Source organism: Idiotropiscis lumnitzeri, chromosome 3, assembly GCF_059441095.1.
Source record: "Idiotropiscis lumnitzeri isolate Australia: NSW breed Sydney's pygmy pipehorse chromosome 3, RoL_Ilum_1.0, whole genome shotgun sequence".
NCBI classification, from domain to species: Eukaryota; Metazoa; Chordata; class Actinopteri; order Syngnathiformes; family Syngnathidae; genus Idiotropiscis; species Idiotropiscis lumnitzeri.
In genome coordinates, this window is record NC_142393.1 from 1,186,735 (window position 1) to 1,205,873 (window position 19,139).

General features: G+C 46.7%; 1 protein-coding gene across 1 annotated transcript; it reads right to left on the reverse strand.

The window, feature by feature from the left end:
* Positions 1–427: 427 nt before the first annotated feature.
* Positions 428–18,278, reverse strand: esyt1a (extended synaptotagmin-like protein 1a). The gene is made up of 31 exons (XM_088289883.1): positions 16,958–18,278; positions 15,340–15,381; positions 13,127–13,261; positions 12,953–13,026; positions 12,732–12,804; positions 11,692–11,781; positions 11,535–11,590; positions 9,885–10,005; positions 9,579–9,755; positions 8,535–8,617; positions 8,356–8,404; positions 8,072–8,161; positions 6,878–6,973; positions 6,720–6,791; positions 6,092–6,178; positions 5,819–5,968; positions 5,513–5,695; positions 4,931–5,107; positions 4,766–4,848; positions 4,649–4,697; positions 4,483–4,572; positions 4,235–4,330; positions 3,924–3,995; positions 3,587–3,673; positions 3,357–3,503; positions 2,623–2,747; positions 2,434–2,529; positions 2,227–2,358; positions 1,987–2,092; positions 1,496–1,545; positions 428–1,416 (listed from the first exon to the last, which is right to left on the reverse strand). The coding sequence occupies exons 1-31, from the start codon at positions 17,294–17,296 to the stop codon at positions 1,389–1,391; spliced, it is 3,255 nt and encodes a 1,084-aa protein (XP_088146009.1). The 5' UTR covers positions 17,297–18,278; the 3' UTR covers positions 428–1,388.
* Between the last annotated feature and the right edge of the window lie 861 nt (positions 18,279–19,139).

Below are 19,139 nucleotides of genomic sequence, written 5' to 3' on the forward strand. Positions count from 1 at the left end.
GTCGGTCATGCAACTTTGCAGAAAAAGGGTGAAAACTGTTTGCCTCCACTGGCAAAACGCGTGTTTCATTTTCTTCCAAATGCCCAAACTTGTTTGTTTTGCTAGCTGCTTCCCGAATCAATTCAGAACTTGCACAGTCAGAAGATAGAAACAATGCAGACAGTTTATAGACGGAGCTCTCAAAATAATCGCGAGAGATTCAAGTTTATGATGTGATCTAAGCAAAATACAAAGATTGCAAATATCAGGTAAGAGTTCTTAACTTGATCATTCTTTCTTGACGCAATCCTACTTTTCTTTGGCGTCATCTTGGGGAATTAAAGAACAAATCCCAAACATGTACCCGGATTCCATGATTGCTATATTGATAATAGTTTTCCTACTTTGTGTTATTTGAACTGAGGTGAAAAAGACAAGACACCAAAAATCGTGGAAATGCAAACTTTATTCAACATCTCTTCAAAGCTGATATTACATTAAGTAAATTAAATTAAAAAAACACATCCGTTTTCAGTGTCAAGAGAGTCTTTGTGATAAAGTGACAGCCGTGCAACACAAAGTGCTACTTCTACTTTCTAGCGCGTGTTGTTAAGTTGTCGTTATGGAAAAGCTGCTTGGTGGGCCAAACGACGCGAACAGCATTCAAGTTTTGCATCGAGCATGACAAATGCAAGTAAGCAAGCATGCATGAGTTTGGAGTAGCGTCGAAAGTTTTATCTTCATAAAAGCACAGTGATTGAGACTGCTTCCACTTTGTCCGAAGTCAATTTGAGGGTCTCGTTTTTTGGAATACGTTTGTTTATAAAAAAGCGACATTCATCACGAAGCTACGGAGAAAGCATATAAAAACTTCATTTGGAACAAAAAAGTCAAACATTGACAAACCTTTAAAAGTGGTCCAATATTTGCGGCAACAATATAAACACACAAAGAAAACAATATTGGGACTGTAAAAAAACAAAAGTGGAATTTCATTCAGTCAGGTTGGAGGCTCGAAATGTGAAACGGAGCCGTGCCTTCGGATTGGAAGCTCTTGTGAGAATGCAATTCAAAAAGGACTTTTACAGGCTCACACGTGATCTTTTCATAGAATCATACGTCACATACAAAGTGGTCGTTTGTGCAATACGGTTGCATTATTAAATATTTATTCAGCCAAATATTCTCGTGAAGATGCGACGATGCAGCACCGCTAAAACTTTGGCGATGACGAGCGAGCTTCCTCGCCTAAATACTGATGCTTTGCTATTTTATGGAGCAGGCGTGTTGTCTTTTATTTTTTTCTTCTTCTTCTTCATGCCAGTAAAGCCGAATATACACGCACAATTGACAGAGCGCACAAGCAACACCAAATGTGAAATGGTAGCCAAGCTCCGCAAGCGATTCTTCTAGGTTGACTCTGGTAGCAAATCGTACCTGAAAAGACGGAAGACTCGTTGACTGCTCGGCAAATGTGAACGATTGCGTCATTGCTTAGAGCGGCTGAAATGGTTACCACTGAGTGACGCCGGACTTCAGGTCCATCTGGTCCAGGTCCAGTTGCAGCTGCGGACATTCAGCAAACTTGGTGAGAATCACTTTCAAGCGCCATCACGTCACGCGATTGAGTTAGAGGGATTGTTTTGTTCGATAACTTTTACGGGACATCATCTCACAGTCAGGTGGAAACTCCGTATGCCCAAATATGAAATATTTTCTTCCCCAAATCAACACTATTGGCCTTTTCACGTTTTTTTTACATTCCCTAAAAAATTGAAGGAGTTGTAACTGAGCCTGGTAGCATTTAAAGATTATTAAAAAAATAAATAAAAATGAGACCATCAATCCATATTATTTGAGAAAATGGTGTTTCGGCCACAAAGGGAAGTTTGTGCGAAGATGAACATCCGCTGCTTAGTCATCTCATTTGTTTTCTTGCGTCGCTCACGTCTCAGAGATCTTCGTAAAAGGTATTGTGTTTTGCTGCAGCATGATGGTCGCTCTTACTTTTCCAATAAGCTCCCTCTCTCTGCTCATGAAGGAGACGCTGTTCTTCACCGACAGATCCAGCTTCCTCTGTGCTGACTCCTCCAACGAGAGGTCAAAGTCAAACCTGCAAAAAAGAAGCACGAAAAGCATCGCTCAGACCTTGCCTACACATAAACGGGCTTCTTAAAAGACAAAGAATGCCCCCCCCACCCGCACGTAGGATCCGTTTCAAATTGTGGCTAAAAAGACACGTCTGACCTCTCGTTAAATTCCGGGTTGAGGTCCCGCTTCTTGGTGGCAGTTCTCCGCTTGGTGGTTGCTTTCTTGTCAGGCAGCAGCATGAACGTAACGTAAGAGTCGGCGCCGTCTTTGGAGCAGGCGATCAGCGCTCTGCGGGGGCGTACACAAAATCTTTAGCGACCGCCGCACGAGCGCGACGTCACACGTGGCGGCACAAAGTGAGACCTGCACGCATGGACGTTGATGAAGAGCCGGTTCTCCTCCGTGGAGTATCCGATGGTGAGCTTCACCTGGCTTGAAAAAGTTGCCGCCTCGCTGGCCCTAAAGAACAAAAATCACAACCCGACCGCCGTAGGTCGAGTGAGTTGAAATCAAATGGGCCCGCCCCTCACGATTGGGCCGACGACGACTCACATGGTGAATCCGGGTCGGTGTCGGAGGTCCAGATGGGACGGATCCCATCTGGGAATGACCGGGTCGCCGGTGCCGTCAGTGTCCCCCGGGGCCCTGCGGCATACCGCCAACTGCGTGTCCAAGATCTGCAAGACAACACAACAAAATGGGAATGAATTGTTTTGGATTTCTTCTACGCTCACGGGCCACATCATTAGGTACACCCGCAAGAGTACATCCGACTCCGACTTCGAAAATGTTTAATGGTTTTAGTTGGTCGGCACGATGGCCTCACAGTGCGGAGGTCGCGGGTTTGATTCCGGCTCGGGCCTTCCTGTGTGAAGTTTGCATGTTCTCCCCGTGCCTGCGTGGTTTTTCTCCGGGTACTCCGCCTTCCTCCCACATTCCAAAAACATGCACGGCAGGTTGATTGGACACTCGAAATTGTTTGTGAGCGTGAGTGGTTGTTCATCTTTGTGTGCGCTGCGATTGGCTGGCAACCCGTTCAAGTCCTTCCATTTTAAAATGAACATTTGTATTATTGAACAAAGGTGCTTTTGTGGTGGTTGCGCTTTTTTTTTTTGGGGGGGGGGGGGGGGGGCAGGTGTACCTAATAAGATGGCCATTGCACTCTCATTAAACTTTTATGTCTCAAGCTCAAGGTTGGGAACAGTCACGGCACATCTCACCAAAGTTATTTAATATTCATATCCGTATATACTCAGAAAACAGAACATGGTGTGACTTGACGGCACCTTGAGCGTCACCCTCAGCAGGATCTGACTCTCGGGCAGAGCTCCATCCAAGGCAAGCCAGCGGTCCAGCACCAAGTTGGGCTCAGCCATCGCCTCCCTGAGAGGCAGCGTCAAGGAGCCGAGAGATTGGCCCCAGCTGTGAGACAGCTAACGGGAAAAAAAAAACATTTGCACATACACCGGCTGCCGCCTCATCGCTAAAAAACGGACAACAAGTCCAGCACGCTCACCTTCACGGTGAGCGTTTCATCTCTGGGATCTCGAACCAAGAAATGAAACGCTTCATCCCATCGAGGCGATGTGGAGCGCTCACAGACCTGAGCAAAAAAAAAAACCAAGATGTCCGAGCTCAGGGCATGTTGGGTTGAGCACGTGCAGGCGCACACGCGCACGTGCAGGCGCACACGCGCACGTGCAGGCGCACACGCGCACGTGCAGGCGCACACGCGCACGTGCAGGCGCACACGCGCACGTGCAGGCGCACACGCGCACGTGCAGGCGCACACGCGCACGTGCAGGCGCACACGCGCACGTGCAGGCGCACACGCGCACACGCCATTGTGTTACCTTCGTTCGGTGGGAAACGTTCTTTAGAATCACCTCAGCTCCAACTTTCGGCTCTTTTCCGCTTTTCTTCAACTGATTTAAAGAATAGAGTCAAACAAAAAACAACTGATGAGCTCAAGCACAGGTGTCAAACTCAAGGCCCGGGGGCCAGAACTGGCCCGCGACGTCATTTTATGTGGCCCGCCATGGGCAAATCATGTGCGTCAATTTCTTGTTTGGAGCACATTAGATTTGTGATATTGTTATTTATTCTTTAACAACCCTCCCCTTTTAAGACAAATTGAAAAATTGTTGAACAAACAATTACTTACTGGCAGGCCGTGCGCACGCTCCACGTACACAAAGAGGACGGCTGCCGACGGCACAACTTTGTTCTGGAACAACTGCTGCGACTGATACTGCAGAATCTTTGTGGAGGCGAAAAAAAAAGAGAGAGAGAGAGATTCATTCAGAGGCGTTCCAAAAGAGAAACAACAGAGCGGCCACAAAATTCCTCCGACGCCGCATGACACGATGGGATTCCAGGATATTTGATTTTTTTTTTTTTTTTCAGTCAAACCTGCTCCAATCTGGGAAGGTCGGACACTCTGGGTAGCCATTCGAGCAGCAGGTGAACTCGACCGGACTTGACGTCGTTCAAAGTATACCACTGTAACAACAACATTCATCAACCGTTTGGAAGCAAAAAAAAAAGCTTCAAATGGATTCCGGAACGCGCCACACACCATATCGATGAACTGCCCGCTGATGATGTCACGTAAATTTAGTTTGAACCTGCAAAGAGATTTTGTCAGCGGGATGCGGCGGAAGAACGCGTTTGGGTTTGTCAAGCGACGACGCACCTTCCCAGGAAGTCATCTTGATCGATGTCCTTATCAAATAATTCAAATTGGATCTCTTGGCCAGGCAGCTGAGTCAGAATCACCTAAAAAGGAAAAAACTAAAATCAAATCTCACGAACATTGTCAGCCGACCAAGCGCGCGCGAAACTAAAAATCAGAGCAAACCTCGTAGAGTTCGTTCCAGATGGGATTGAGGTTCTCTTTGATGGTGTGGCTGCGGAAGGTCATGCCCGCCACCCGGATCTTGACGTAAGGGTCACTCTTCCCCTTCACCATGCCGCCCATGAAGTTGTCCTTGGCGATCAGGTTTTGGGCCTCCAGTAGATGGATTCGAAGCACCCCCTTTGGACAAAACTGCACTTTGCTTGGGCTGACTTTTTTGCAGATTTTATTTACACCAGAATTGCTCGCTACTTTGACCATTTTTTCTAATTTTCTGCTCGAAATGACAATTTTTGGATTTGAAATTTATAGACAAAATTATTTTGCAAAAAAACTCAACGTGACTTAATCATTAGAGCTGGGCACTTGACCCTTTTCTGACGGTCCGTCCCTGGCCTCCGCCCTCCGGCCACAATGTCGGTGCCCTTCCGGCCTCGACCCTCTGGCCTAATTCCTAAAAATTGTCGGCCCTCGGGACGGACTGTTCATAATATACAGCACCGATAAAAAGCCAAAATAGAGAAAGTGATCATTCTTTTTGATTTGCTCCAAAACTGTTTCCTTTTTTTTTTTTATTCTGGTTACCTCAGTTGCAAACTCAGGGTCGGGCGTGGTGTGCTGGGGACGTGCCGGTGGCGGTTTCGCTAAGCCACCGGGCCCCATGGGGTTTAGTTCTGCGGTGATGCGGCCATGACCGGGCCCTGAACCAGGAGCTAGTGGGCGGGGCGACGGCGTGGTGGGCGTGGCATCATCGCTTAGCCACAAAACCTGGAGACGTACGAGAGAGATGGTCAGCAGCAAAAGTTTCTCCCATTTGTCCGATCAACATTCCACCATTGCAAGAAAGTGGCCGGACACTTTAAGACATGAGCTTTTGTGTAAATAACCCACCCGGAGAACAAATTTGATGTAAATGCGGCTAGCTGAACCCGAATGGTCCAACTGGAACCACTGGTCCATGGTGAGTTGAGGCGAGCCCAGAAGGCGGGCCAGAGGGATGGTCAGACTGCCCAGCGAGAGCGCTCGGTCGTCATCTTTCACCTGATTTGACAGCAGAACGTTATGAGAACACTTCCGCGTTGGTGAGCGACAAGAACCGCAAAAAAAAAAAAAAAAGAAATCCATCCAGGTTGAGTGAGGAACGTCAAGAATGAAATGACATACTTGAATGTCGATATCTTGTTTGCGAGGATCTTGAATGAAGAAGGTGAAGGCATCTTCCCACACGGGGTTGCTGCAGCCGTAGCAAGTCTGCGGCGGAGGCAAGGCGGCTTTAGCGATGGCGCATTTCAGCCGCAAGAAAACTCAAAAACACATTTCAAGGCGAACGACTTGAAGATGTTGAAAAAAACAGAACCGATCAAGACGTTTAATAGGAAAGTAGAGAAATAAAAAGATTTTTTTTCAAATTGCTAAAAGAAGACAACGCTAAAGAACACTTTGGATAGAAATGCTTCAATCTTACGCAGGAGAAGTTTTTAAGCTGGATTTAAAACAAAGAATGAAAACTTGACTTGTGTTGGCCGCTTATGCCATTTGCATGCAGCATAAGAGCTAAATGCTGATGCACCATGTTTGCTTTGAATTCCACAAGCGCTTCTTTCGCGCATTCAGGACCTATGCCATTCGTCCTTTTAAAATGGGCGGTGCAGCTGACTGGGAGTCGGCGTCGAGTCTTTAAGACTGGACTGGAGTACGGAATATGTTCTGAATGAGCTGCAGATGTCGGATTCTCTTCTGTCGATGGTAAAATGCAATTTGTTTGATTGTTCCAAGAAACGCTTTCAATTACCTTGCTCTCTCGAGTTGTATCCTGAATGGAAATTTGCACCATCGGGCTCGGGTCCTTGTTGCCCTTTCTCAGCTGAAAGATGATGAAAAAGATTTTTTAATAATCATATGACGGTTTGCCAAGGACAAAAAGATGGTGGTGCGCGACAACGATCTCACAGGCAGCTCGTGAGCCTGATCGAGATAAATAGCCAAGATGGCGGCAGAAGGAGGATCTGTGGTTTTGCTGGTCAGGTTCTGGTTTCGCTGGATCACCTGCAGGACAAATCGCAACAGAGGAGGAAAACGGCAACGAGCTCATTTTGGACTTAAGATACTTAGTAACTTGGTCGTTTCATCGTGCGGCACTTTAATGCACACTTTAAATACAAGAAGTGGCATTTTTCATGTTCCGGAAGTCATTTTGATCCATAATCCAAAAGTGTCAGAAACACAAATAATTCCCGAAAACATTTTTGACCTTTAAAAAGCTTTATCAGTGCCCTTCAGTTTTTACAACCACCATGACTATTCTCGTGGCTCGTGACTCCTCCGCTGATATTTTTTTTTCCCACAAGAAATATTAGTGCTGTCAAGAGATTACATTTTTTTAAACTAAATAATCATAACAAAATTAATTGCGATTACCGTATTTTGCGAACTTTAAATCGCTACTTTTTTCCTCGATTTTGAACCACGCGGCTAATATGACGATGCAGCTTTTCTGTGGATTTTTCTTTCACCAGTAGGTGGCGCTCTATAGTCCAGTAAAATACGCTAAATAAATTTCGATATTTTTTTCTCTCTCTTGGGTCTGTTCAGATTTAATAAGCAAAGTTGTTGGTGTGGTAAAAGGCACTGTTTGAACAATCTCTTTATGTGCATTCACAGAACAAAATCGTTCTGTACATGCAGTCAACAACTCATTTTTTTAAAACAAAGAAAACTGCGGCTTATAACTGGTGCGGTTTAAAAAAAAAAAAAAAAAAAAAGAATTGCTGCGGTTTAAAAGCAGGCACGCCGTATAGTCCGTAAAATACATCAATTGCATGTTTTCTACTATTTTTGTGAAGCTTTTAAAAGGTATTTAGTTGAAGAATATCTTTGAATTGTCAAATCACCGAATATGAAGTGTATTTTAACTCAAAGACTGTCCTGATAGCTTTCTTTGATCCTTGAATACGATCTAAATGGCGTCATCTTGACAGGAATTTTTCAGTTAACCGAGTTAAAATATTTAATTGCGCGAGTATTTTTACAAATTAATCTTGAGTTAACGCTTTCATTTTGACAGCCCTAATAAATATATTCCATTTTGAACCAAGTCATAATGTGATTCCAATTTGTTCTGACGCCTCCCGAGTGCATTCTCACCTCCGTCAATCTGTCAGCAGACGAGAGCAGCGAGAGCCACTCCAGTCGGAGGTGAACGCTGCCGGATGGGACGTCCCTCAGATTGAACCACTGGACACAAAAACATCAACACAACACACATTTTGTTCTCTTATCACCCAAAGGCGGTGCCGGGGAGGGTCACCGGGTTGACATGTGACCCGTGTCTGCCGTCACATGCCGACCGGATTACAAAATAAAACATTTTTCGAGTTGAATCACTTGAGTAAGCGCGAGACAAAAACCACAACGTCGAAACAACTTACATCGTCCACAACTCTGGCTTGCTTCACGATATCAAGATCCACCTTCACTCTGAAAGAGACACCAGAAGCTGGATGAAATGTACGAGAGCCTCCAAACGCATTTTCAGACGTTTTCGACAAGAAACATGCGACGGGATGTGAGACGCGCAAATTACAAGACATGAGAACGAGGAAACTACCTGCCCAGGAAGTCATCCTGGTCTGGGTCTTTGTCAAAGACTTCCACTTCCAACTCCTGACCAGGTACTTCATGGACAATCACCTGACACACACACACACACACACATTCACAAAAATGGACAACACACACACCACAAGAAGACAACACAATCACAATGGCAAAAAAAAAAATAATTAAATACTGCTGAATCGTTTCGGGTGAGTTTTGGATGAACTGTAAGTGTACGTGGTACAAAAGTTTGTCGTTAAGCAAAAGAGAAGACCAGCAATCCCACGAGAGAAACGTTTCCGCAACCACTCGCTTATCACCGAAGTTGCGATTTCCTGCTCGCGCTGAAGATCAAATCTCCACGAAACTGTTTTTCTCTGAAAGCGGGTGACGTGTGCAAATTCAGAAACGCGCCGAATCACTCACGAAAGGAAGTCCAAGCAGCACCGCAAAAACCAAAACCGACGACGGAAACGTTTGACACCAAGCGCGGCACGACGTATACGTGAGCTTGGCAATGCCGCCGAGCTCACTCTGCTGGCCGAACATCATCAAGAAGTCACGAGCAGATTCTTCTCATTGATGTCATTTCATATCCTCGTGTTGAATTTGAGCTAAAAAAAGAGATGCTCATTTGTCTCGCATCTTTCTGAAGTGTAAGACATAACTTGGTGTTTGAGCAGCGAGAATATTTCCGCCCCAAGCCACCGGTGGTCGGAAGATATCACAACGGGGCGCTCGCTCTAAAGTAAAAACAAAATAAAAAAAATAAATAAATGACCTGCCCTACTCCTTCTCTCCAAGACGCGAACGCACTCGCAGCCAACGAGGCGCTCTTAAAGCGTCGCGACAGCAGACGAGCCGAGCTGGAAGATGTTTTTTGGGCGTGTCGTCATCGCTCGCTAGCTCGTGTGAAAATTGCCAATGCCAACAAAGGTGCACACATTTCTGGCCGAGCACGATTCATGCGACTCACAACTGTTGGCCGAGATGACCGACATTTCTTCTGCCGCACCATTTTTTTTCTTTCCACAAAAACACACAGCAGCCTCACCTCGTACATTTCCCGCCACTGTGGGTTGAGGTTGCTGTCCACGTGATGTGAGGTGAAGATCTGCGTTCCCACGCGCAGCACCGCATACGGGTCCGACTTGCCGTCGATCAGGCCTTTGATGACCGTGTCCTTGGCGGTCAGATCCTCGGCCTCCAGCAGGTGAATGCGCACGACGCCCTGGCACAAAAACATCGATTGCAGTCGGCTGCGCGCCATTCAGGTGATTTGGTTTTTTTTTTGTGTTTTTTTTGCTGGGAACAAGGATTGCAAGCAGTTCCCCAGGCCACGTGCGACAGAGACGGTTACCCTTGGCAGAGGGGAGCGCAGCTGCGCAACCTGCAGGTCGGCCACCAGGGGGACGGTGAGACGGTTGGGGAGGACCAGTTGGGAGGCGATTGCGTCCATGATCATTGTGTCCGACATGGCGCTGCAATGAATGCAAGGACCATGTTGGGGACGCACAGACAAAACACGAAGCGGCGACAGCGCGGCGACAGCGCGGCGACAGCGCGGCGACAGCGCGGCGACAGCGCGGCGACAGCGCGGCGACAGCGCGGCGACAGCGCGGCGACAGCGCGGCGACAGCGCGGCGACAGCGCGGCGACAGCGCGGCGACAGCGCGGCGACAGCGCGGCGACAGCGCGGCGACAGCGCGGCGACAGCGCGGCGACAGCGCGGCGACAGCGCGGCGACAGCGCGGCGACAGCGCGGCGACAGCGCGGCGACAGCGCGGCGACAGCGCGGCGACAGCGCGGCGACAGCGCGGCGACAGCGCGGCGACAGCGCGGCGACAGCGCGGCGACAGCGCGGCGACAGCGCGGCAAACGCTCGATAACCAAGCCAACGCTCGCTGGCTGCACAAAAGGAAGAATACAATTTGGAAACGGACACGTTATTTACAGAAATAACAGTGGCAAAATTGTATTTTCACTCCATTTCAAACGTGAAAAATGAGGTCGGCTCATTTTTGGCGCTTCCACTCGACATTTATTTATTTATTTAAGTTACATTTGGGCTGTTTCCAGAGCTGGGCAGGTCGGACGCCCATTTTGGGGGGCGGAGAAGAAGCGGGAGGTGACAATTTTTAAAGAAGGGTTTGATTAACGTAGACCAGAGGTTGATTTTAGTCCGGCCCATGAATTGGCCCTCGTGCGTGTGAGGAACCTACTCGAGAAATGAGAAAATGACAAAACTTGCCTCGGAATGCGTCTTTAGCGCCACTCGCAAGTGTTTGTGTTTGAAGAGATGTGAGACAGCAACGTTGCCGCCCACCTGCTGGGGGAGGGGGGGCAATACCACAATCCCTAGAACGGCAACTGTGCACACTTACTTGCATTGGGCACGTTCAAGGAGAAGAAGAAAGAAGAAGACCATAAGAAGGCAAAGCGGATCCAAAAAGTAAATTAGCCAGCTCATGATGTTTAAATAAACCTTTCTCTCCCACGTTTTTTTTTCTGGGTTGAGGGGCAAACAATTTTTATGAATTGGGCCAGAGGGTCGAGGCCAGAACCGTACTGAGATCGCGGTCGTAAGGCAAGGGACTGACCGTCAAAAAAGGGTCAAGTGCCCAGCTGCGGCAGTTCTACGATTCTTTTGTTTAAAAGACAATCTGAAGCCCGAAGCTTTCAAATGAATCAAGTCTTCAAACGAGGTGGGTAATGAAGACAAAAACACGAATGAAACAAAAAGCGTGCCAGGCAGGCATTAACAACAAAATCGGCAAGGATGGAAATGCCAAAATACAGCAAACGACATATTCACTTGAATATGTCGCAACATCATGCGCCAATTGCAGTATTTTGTTCATTTTTGACGTTGCGTAGTCATGCACGTCATCAAACTGAGGATATTTTGCTGAGCTCAACGAGTAAGTTGCAAAACTCTCGATGCAATTGATTGTGAGTCTCTCATATGCAACGTTGCCGTGAGGAGTGAAAAGGAAATTTGTCAACTCACTTCAGTCCAGGGATGTCCAATAAGTTGGTCAGACCAGTCCAGTTGATGTCCAGTTTCTGTCACACAATGAATGACATTCAAGAGACAGGATGCACGTGAGATGCCGTTAACATTTTGCGCTATCCGCAAAAGTTAGTAGAAAGTCGGCGGAACTCACAGGTCGGCGGATGAAGAACATGGTGATGGCTCCAACCAGCGGAACGTCTCCAATCAGAGGCTCGAGGATCACTCGCAGCTTGCCGTTGAGCTACGGAGAGCAGCACGCGAGGGTCGCTGTACGATCATTTTTTTTTAAAGCTTTTTGTTGTCCTGGCAATTTCTTTTGCCTTGATTTGTGATTTTTTTTTTTTAAATGTTGATAGCACACGTTTTGGCATGGACCGAACAAAATAAACCTAATGAAAATCTGTCGAGAAACAAGCAAGTTCCAACTTCATTTCAATGTCAACACGTCGCCTTTGATGGGAACGTCGCCCCTGCCAACATGGCCGCCAAGTCAGTGACTTGACTCCTTCAGCACGTTGGCGTATTTAATTGTCATATTTGTCTTTACAATAATTGAGTGGTTTTTTTTGTCTTCATAACTGCATTATACTGCCCCCAGTGGCCAAGTCACACACAGCAGAAGAAGCTGCAATCAACTTCACATTTGACTCAATTTATTTTTGTGTCGGGAGGCTGGAACAAATTCAGTTCAGTTCAGTTTTCTTCCGAATTTCCGGGTCCAATTAAATGAAGACAGACAAATCCAGAAATGAAATACAATGTTGCACATTTAAACAACGGGTATATTTGCACACGTTTGACTGCTCTACATCCAATATTTGTGAGTGACACCAAGATTTCATTTTCCAGACTTTTCACGCCTACAAATAAAACTTTATTTGAGTTTTAAGTCCAGCTTGCAAAGTGTTCACTGACGCATCGACAAACATCTGAGTCTCACTCGTCCATGGAGGCCTTCTGAAGTGCATCATTCTAAGCCACCTGCAGTTTATGCAAACTTGCGCATTTGGAAGCAGTCCAAAGGAGTAAAAGAATCATCCGTCCACGAACCAAACGTATATTAGCCTGAACAAACATTTGACATTTTCTAGCTCATGATTGGCATTTCCACTTATCTTGATGAGATTTGAGATACGAGTGTTTTGCATGACGAGCGTGCTCCTATGTCAGGGCAGCCCCGCATTTCCATACCTGAATTCCTTTGACGCCAGCTTTGCAGAAGTACTTTTTGATTTCGACGTTGATCTCGGCATCGCCAGCGTAGCTGCGGGGAGACGCGTGTTTAAATAAGCAAAGCAGCTGATGTGAGGCGATTAAGAGTCATAAACAAACATTCGAGGACAAGCATCTTGCGCTTAAGAATCATGTCAATGTCGGACTCAACCGACCGGTTTCTTGCAGAAAATAATGACCTGAGGTACAAGTCCAACATGACTTGTCTCTTGTCGTGTTCTGTGTGAGCCTTCACGCCGACCACCTTTAAGGCCTGTCGACACAAAAGCTGCTCGTCAACTTCATGAAAACGCAAAACGAGCACCGGTCCGGACGATTTAGGGATGCTCCTCGTGCTGCGGCCGATCGGATACCTTGTCGCCGAGGTTGACTTTGGTGAAGCTAAGCGTCTGCAGATGAATACTGGAGGCTCGGATGGTTGGCGCGATGTTCTCCAGAAGTAACTTTTCCAGAAACTGGCCAATGAAGGGCCACGCTTGCTGCAGGATCTAAACAAAGAAAGTTACGGGTCAAGGGTTCTGCTTTTGGGACGCTTTGTGTGTTCAAAGGGAATTCAAAGAGGACTCCTTTTCGGCTTGGGACTATTTTGGACCGAACGTTATCGCATTTGTTGAGGGTTGATGTCATTTGGTAACATGAAAATCTTTTTAAGAAGAGTCCACAGAAATCTCATGACTGACAAAAAGATCTAATTAGCGCAAAGTTACATAATACAGTTGAAACTTCTGTTTTGGTGTTCGAGTCTTTTTTAAAGATTGGTTTAAAGTGTCTTCTTTTCCAGAAGGCTTTTCAGACTTTGTTCGAAAACAAAAAAGCTTTAAAAATGACATTTGGGAAATAACTCGATAATCAAACACATTCGTTAACGAGGTCCGATATACTGAAAATACTCGTCAAAAGCAAATTTGAATCGGAAAATCTTTTGTTTCCCTCAACATTTTTGATGTTGATTTGAAAAAAAAAACGTGTTTCCTGTTTTACAAGCATATCAGATTTTTTAGATTAACATAATTTGTTTCAATTATGACCGATAAATGCGAGAACAATGCTGATTTCAACATGACTGCTCTGTTTCACAAAAAGGTTTCACCTGCTTCTGAGCCTAACCCTTCCATCATATATATATATATTTCCAAAATGTTGTAACCATGGAAACAAGCCCCCAAAACACAACTTCAGTAAAAATCCTTTTCATCTCCGTCAGTATTTCCTGATTAAATAGAAGCAAGTTGACTACAATTTAGAAATAATAATGCTCCATGTGTGTCAGAGCAAAGCAACGATCCTCCCTCGCAAAGGATGGTAAACACACAAGCTGGTTGTTTCCGTTGCAGCTGACGAAGCGAAAAAAAAAGTCCGAGCGGAAACAACCTGAGCGCCGCTCTCAATCATCCCCAACTCACTTTTGTCCTTTGAACTAATCAAAATTTTAGAGAGCGGCACTTCAGAGAAAGAAAAACATTCAGACTTTCAAAAGTTTCCATCACCAAATCACTTGACAGCAAAAACACGAGAACAATGTTGATTTTCTAAAAAGCTTCCCCGGCGGCTCCATCGCATCGGCGCTAATGACGTCAGCATTTGAGTGCGAAGTGGAGCGGGAGGCCGGCCACCGTCGGGCCGAAGCGCTCCACTGAGCTCCATCTCCAAACTCTTCATGAGCTCGCCTGCCTGCCGAAGCTTTCGGGCTCCGGTGTCGTCAATCCTGAGAAATGCGCTTCAGGTCATGCAGCAGCCGTCCATTTTGTCTGCGTGTTGCGTGACCGAAACGGTCTCTCGCGAGTGGATTTTGCGCTGACGACGAGAGAATCGCTATCTTGGGCTGCAGGAGAGGATTAATCTGCGCGGTTGAAAGATGAATTTGACCAATTACGCTCAGTCAATGCGGGCTTCTGACTTGAGAGTCCATTATTGTTCCCCCCATAAGGTTAGTATTCACGTGCACATTTTGCCTTTGTTGATGCGAGCTTTCTGCACTGGCAGAGAAAATGAGCGATAATTGCATCTTCATCGCATCAGCGAGGCGTCTGCACTCGCACTCGCCACAGAAGGAGAGGCTCATCTCAAGCGTTCTTCACGCAGTAATCGATGTCAACTCTTCCAAGTCTTCAAGCAAATTTTGAAAGATCTTGTCGAGAAGTTGCATGACGTGCTTCAAAAAACAGCAGCACGCACTCCATCCATTTCGTCCGGTTCGTCCCAGCTGAGGACGAGCGAGAGGCCGACCGGCCGCGCCCTGATCCGCTCGCCAGCCAATCACGGGGGAACATCATAAAAGTCAGAGCTGGGCAGTCCATCCCGGGGGCGGAACGATCCAGCCGGACGTCCATTTTTAGGGGGGGGGGGATTTGACAAACTTTAAAAAAAGGGTTCAATTAACAAAGGGCGGAGCCGGATTTTTGTCCGTCTCACGAAACGCCCGTGCAATGTGCTCGCGCCCGAACATACAAACTTCACACTGAAACATCAACAACTCGGAACCAGAAATGTATGCATCAGCATTCCACTTGCCATTTTTGAATTTGTTCAAAATGGAAAAAGAAATAAACAAGAAAGTACAACTGACCTTATTCAGCCACTCTGCTTTTTCTACGTCTGGGAAGTTGACCTGTGAAGAATTAACAAAAGTTGGGGCATGGATGCAAACTTGACAGGGAAGCAAGGAATCACTTGCGCATATTTAGACCTCCGCACATCATTTGTTGCTTCCTGCACCACCGTTGGCTTATTGATAAACCAGAACGACCATTACGGATGTTCAAAAGCACGACGCATGAGGCTGACTCACCAGCAGCAATCCCCTCCGCTCATTTCTCGTGGTTTAGCTTTATTTACTGTGGTTACAAACGGGTTCAAGGCATTTTTTACGCTTGCATCAAATTGTTAAAAGGTGACTTTAGGCACTTTGTGGAATCAAAATAAAAGTTTTAGAAGGGCCATGGCCAATTTTCATTATTTGCTACTGAAAGGCAAACACACTGGACTTGTAAGAGAGTAAAAGAGCTGCAGCTCATTCAGAACGCGGCAGCTCAGGTTTTGACCACAACGAAAAAAATCGGAACATATTACTGCAGTCTTAAAGTTCAACTGGCTCACAATTAGCTGTAGAATCGATTTTAAAATTTTCCTCATGATCTAAAAAAAAAAAAATTCACTGAAAGGTCGTGGGCCTGAATCTATGACAAAAGTGCTGATTGAAAACTCAGTCGGCCTCTTGAAGTCTGCAGACTCATGTCACTCGGTGGAGGCCAGAGTTCAAAGCAAACATGGTGGAGCGGCATTTAGCGGTTTCGCTGCACACAAATGGAATAAGCTGCCATGAGAAGTGAGTGTAAATGCTTTTAAATCCAGCTTCAAAACTTTGCCCCCCCCCCCTCCCCCATAAGGTCCTCTGAACATACACGAGTTTGTTAATGCTTGGAGGTGTTGTGTGAAGCACATTGAGTTACCTTGTGGATGAAATGTGCTCGATAAATCAAACTGCTTGTCTTGTCCTGAGCATAACTCGTCTAAATACGTCACTTGAATGCTGATCTGCCGAATGTGAATTCCGATGCAATTTGTCGAGTAATAACGGCGTGAGGATGTCAGAGAAATGGAAGGAACCGGAGCCAAAAACACACTCTGAAAACAGTAGATCACGTTGAAGGTGACAATGGATTTAGCTTCCTTGACACTTGATGTTTTTACTGCTCGGGAACATGTGTACCCTTTTGGGCCCTGGAAAAGCTCCAAGCAGCTACTTCACATTTCAATAATTAGCCCTCATGGGTGTGTTAGTGCAAATTGCACCTCATAGTGTCCTCCTATTATTTCGCAGTGCGTGTCTGAGTCTTTTTTGCTCAAACACACACACGCAGTTTATCCTCCCAAGCTGTGTGTCCACATATGGTGGTCCACGGCTCAGGAGTTCAGGAGCTGCTCCGTGCATTTTTTTTTTTCTTCATGTGTAATCTGTCCCTTTATTCCCACAGCAAAACTGACACGTGAAATCCTACTCAGTTCGGATGAATTAACCAGGCACTGCTTACTTGGAATGTGAAAGGGGAGCAGACAGTAAATTAAAACAAACTTATCGTATTACTGCTCTTATTACGAGGTAATAAGCATCGTCATAAGCGATAGCCAGCGCAGGCTGCCTTCGACGCGCGAAACTGCGGAGATAGTTGACAGTCGTTCCTTACCCAAGGAGGCAGATCCCGTTTGAATCGGAAGAGCTTCTCTGTGGTGAATTCCATCTCGTTTTCCAGGAGGTACATGGCCGCGTTGAGCCTCCTCGCCTTGTCTTGTCGACCAAGCTTCCAGCCCATGTAGACCACGAGCCCGACCAGCACCACGATGATGCTGAAGCCATAATATCCAGCCAAGTAGACCGGCAGCAGGGCTCCCAGGCATTTGGCGAAGGACCACAGGGCGCCCACCGCGCGCTCCCCCGCGGGGGCTCGGCCCGGCGGCGAGGTCCGGGCCGCCCCCGTTGTGTCTCCGCTCACGGCCGCCTGTGTCTCCTCCTCCGCGGATGGCATCGCACGCACGACCCGTTGGACTTGTCCGCTTTTGACTTCGGCTCGCTCCCCGCCCCCCGTGCCTTTTTCTTGTATTTTTTTTTTATTTTGCCTCCTCAAGAGTTAGCTCACGCAAGCATGGACAGATGGCCGCTTGAGTGACGGCTTGCGCGGATTAAATCATGATGCGATTCCCCTCGTCACCTTCGCTTCGGTTCCGCAGAGCAGCCGAAAGGAGCGAGTGACGTTTTGGTGGACGTGTCTTCTGCTTCTGCTTCTGCAGGCAGCGGCGAGCTTGAAGGGCGGGCTCTCCGCTCCCAGCCCTCTTTTCGCGTCAAAGCCGGCAGATTGACGTGGAATACCACAATTAACTCACACGCACGAGCAGAACACTCGCGCGCAGGCCCATTGAACAAACAAAATAGTGTACACCTCCAAATAATCGTGCACGCACACGCACGCGGCCCCTCCGCATCTGGGCGTGCATCGACGGCCCGTTCGCTTTACATAACGGGCACACGAGCTGCATGCTGACTGCATGCACAAGTGATCATGTACTGCGGCAGCCTGCTGAGCAACACAACAGGTTGAAAATGGAGGGATGAATTTGGCACTCGAGGACGAAAACTTCACGTTCTGCATTTACGCCACTGGAAGTCTCTGAACAAGAAAATGGCAAACGGACTTTTTAACATGTGGTTAGCTAAGTTTCAAGCACTACAGCTTGCTTGGTAAAATCCTACACGAAAGACCTCATGCAATCAAAATCCACTGGAAAGGGAAGAGAAATGTCTGAGCACCACAATGCACCTGCATCTTGTGTCAAACTTTGCACCAGCTGCCAATCTCAGAGGAGTTGAGGAATTGAGTTATCAAGTCGACTCGACAGCTAACTACATCGACACCTGATAATGTGTCGGCTCTTTGGATAGTCTGCTTGCATTTTAGAGTGCCTCGTTGTCAGCCTTGAGTGTGCGTGCAATCGTGCAAACTGGCAGAAGAGTGTTGGTGGAGGGGGGGGGCAGCATCATGGCCTGTGGCTGCTTTTTTGCAGCAGCGAGAAGCAAGATAGTCTAAGTTGATGGGAACATGAAAGGAGACAAATACAAGAGTATTTTGGAAGAAAAGCTGTTGGAGTCGGCAAAAGACATTTTCGCTTCCAACAAGACAATGATCTTCAAAAGAAAACAAAATCGACAATGGAATGGCACAAAACTAAGCAAATCTTGTCTTTGACTGTCCAAATCAAAGTCCAGACCAGAATCCAATTGAGAAAACGCCTTTTCACAAACGCTCTCCATCTAATTTCTTTGAGCTGGAGCCGTTTTGCAAATCAGGTAGGGCAAAAAAATTTAGTGTCAAGATGTGCAAATCTGACGCACATCCCAAAAGATTTGCACCTGTAGATGCAGCAAAAAGGTCCTTCTGCAAACGATTAATACACTCAGAGGGGGGTGAAAAATTTTGCATGCCCCTCGTTTCAGTTTTATAAAAAATATGAATTTAGCTCCACTTCACGATTGTGTCCCAGTTTGTGATTATCCCCCCCTCCAAATATCAAATATCATGGATTGCTATCGCCTAGCAACGGTTCGACATCATCGGTACCTTGACTTGAGCTGGGGAAGGCTCGAGTTCGAGTCTCTTAACAGTTGCCGGGATGCCGCCAATTACTCGTATTTGCTCAGAGGGCGTCAAGTTTGAGGAGTTCTTGTGCAAACGTCGGCATGGTGATCGCCTGCGTGAGAGACAGCGCACAGAATTTTCAGGATTTGTTTTGCAGAAACAAAGCATACAGTCAGTTGAGGAAAAATAAAACACACTCTCAAAAGGTAGGGGCAAAAAGGCGGGCCGACCTGTGAAT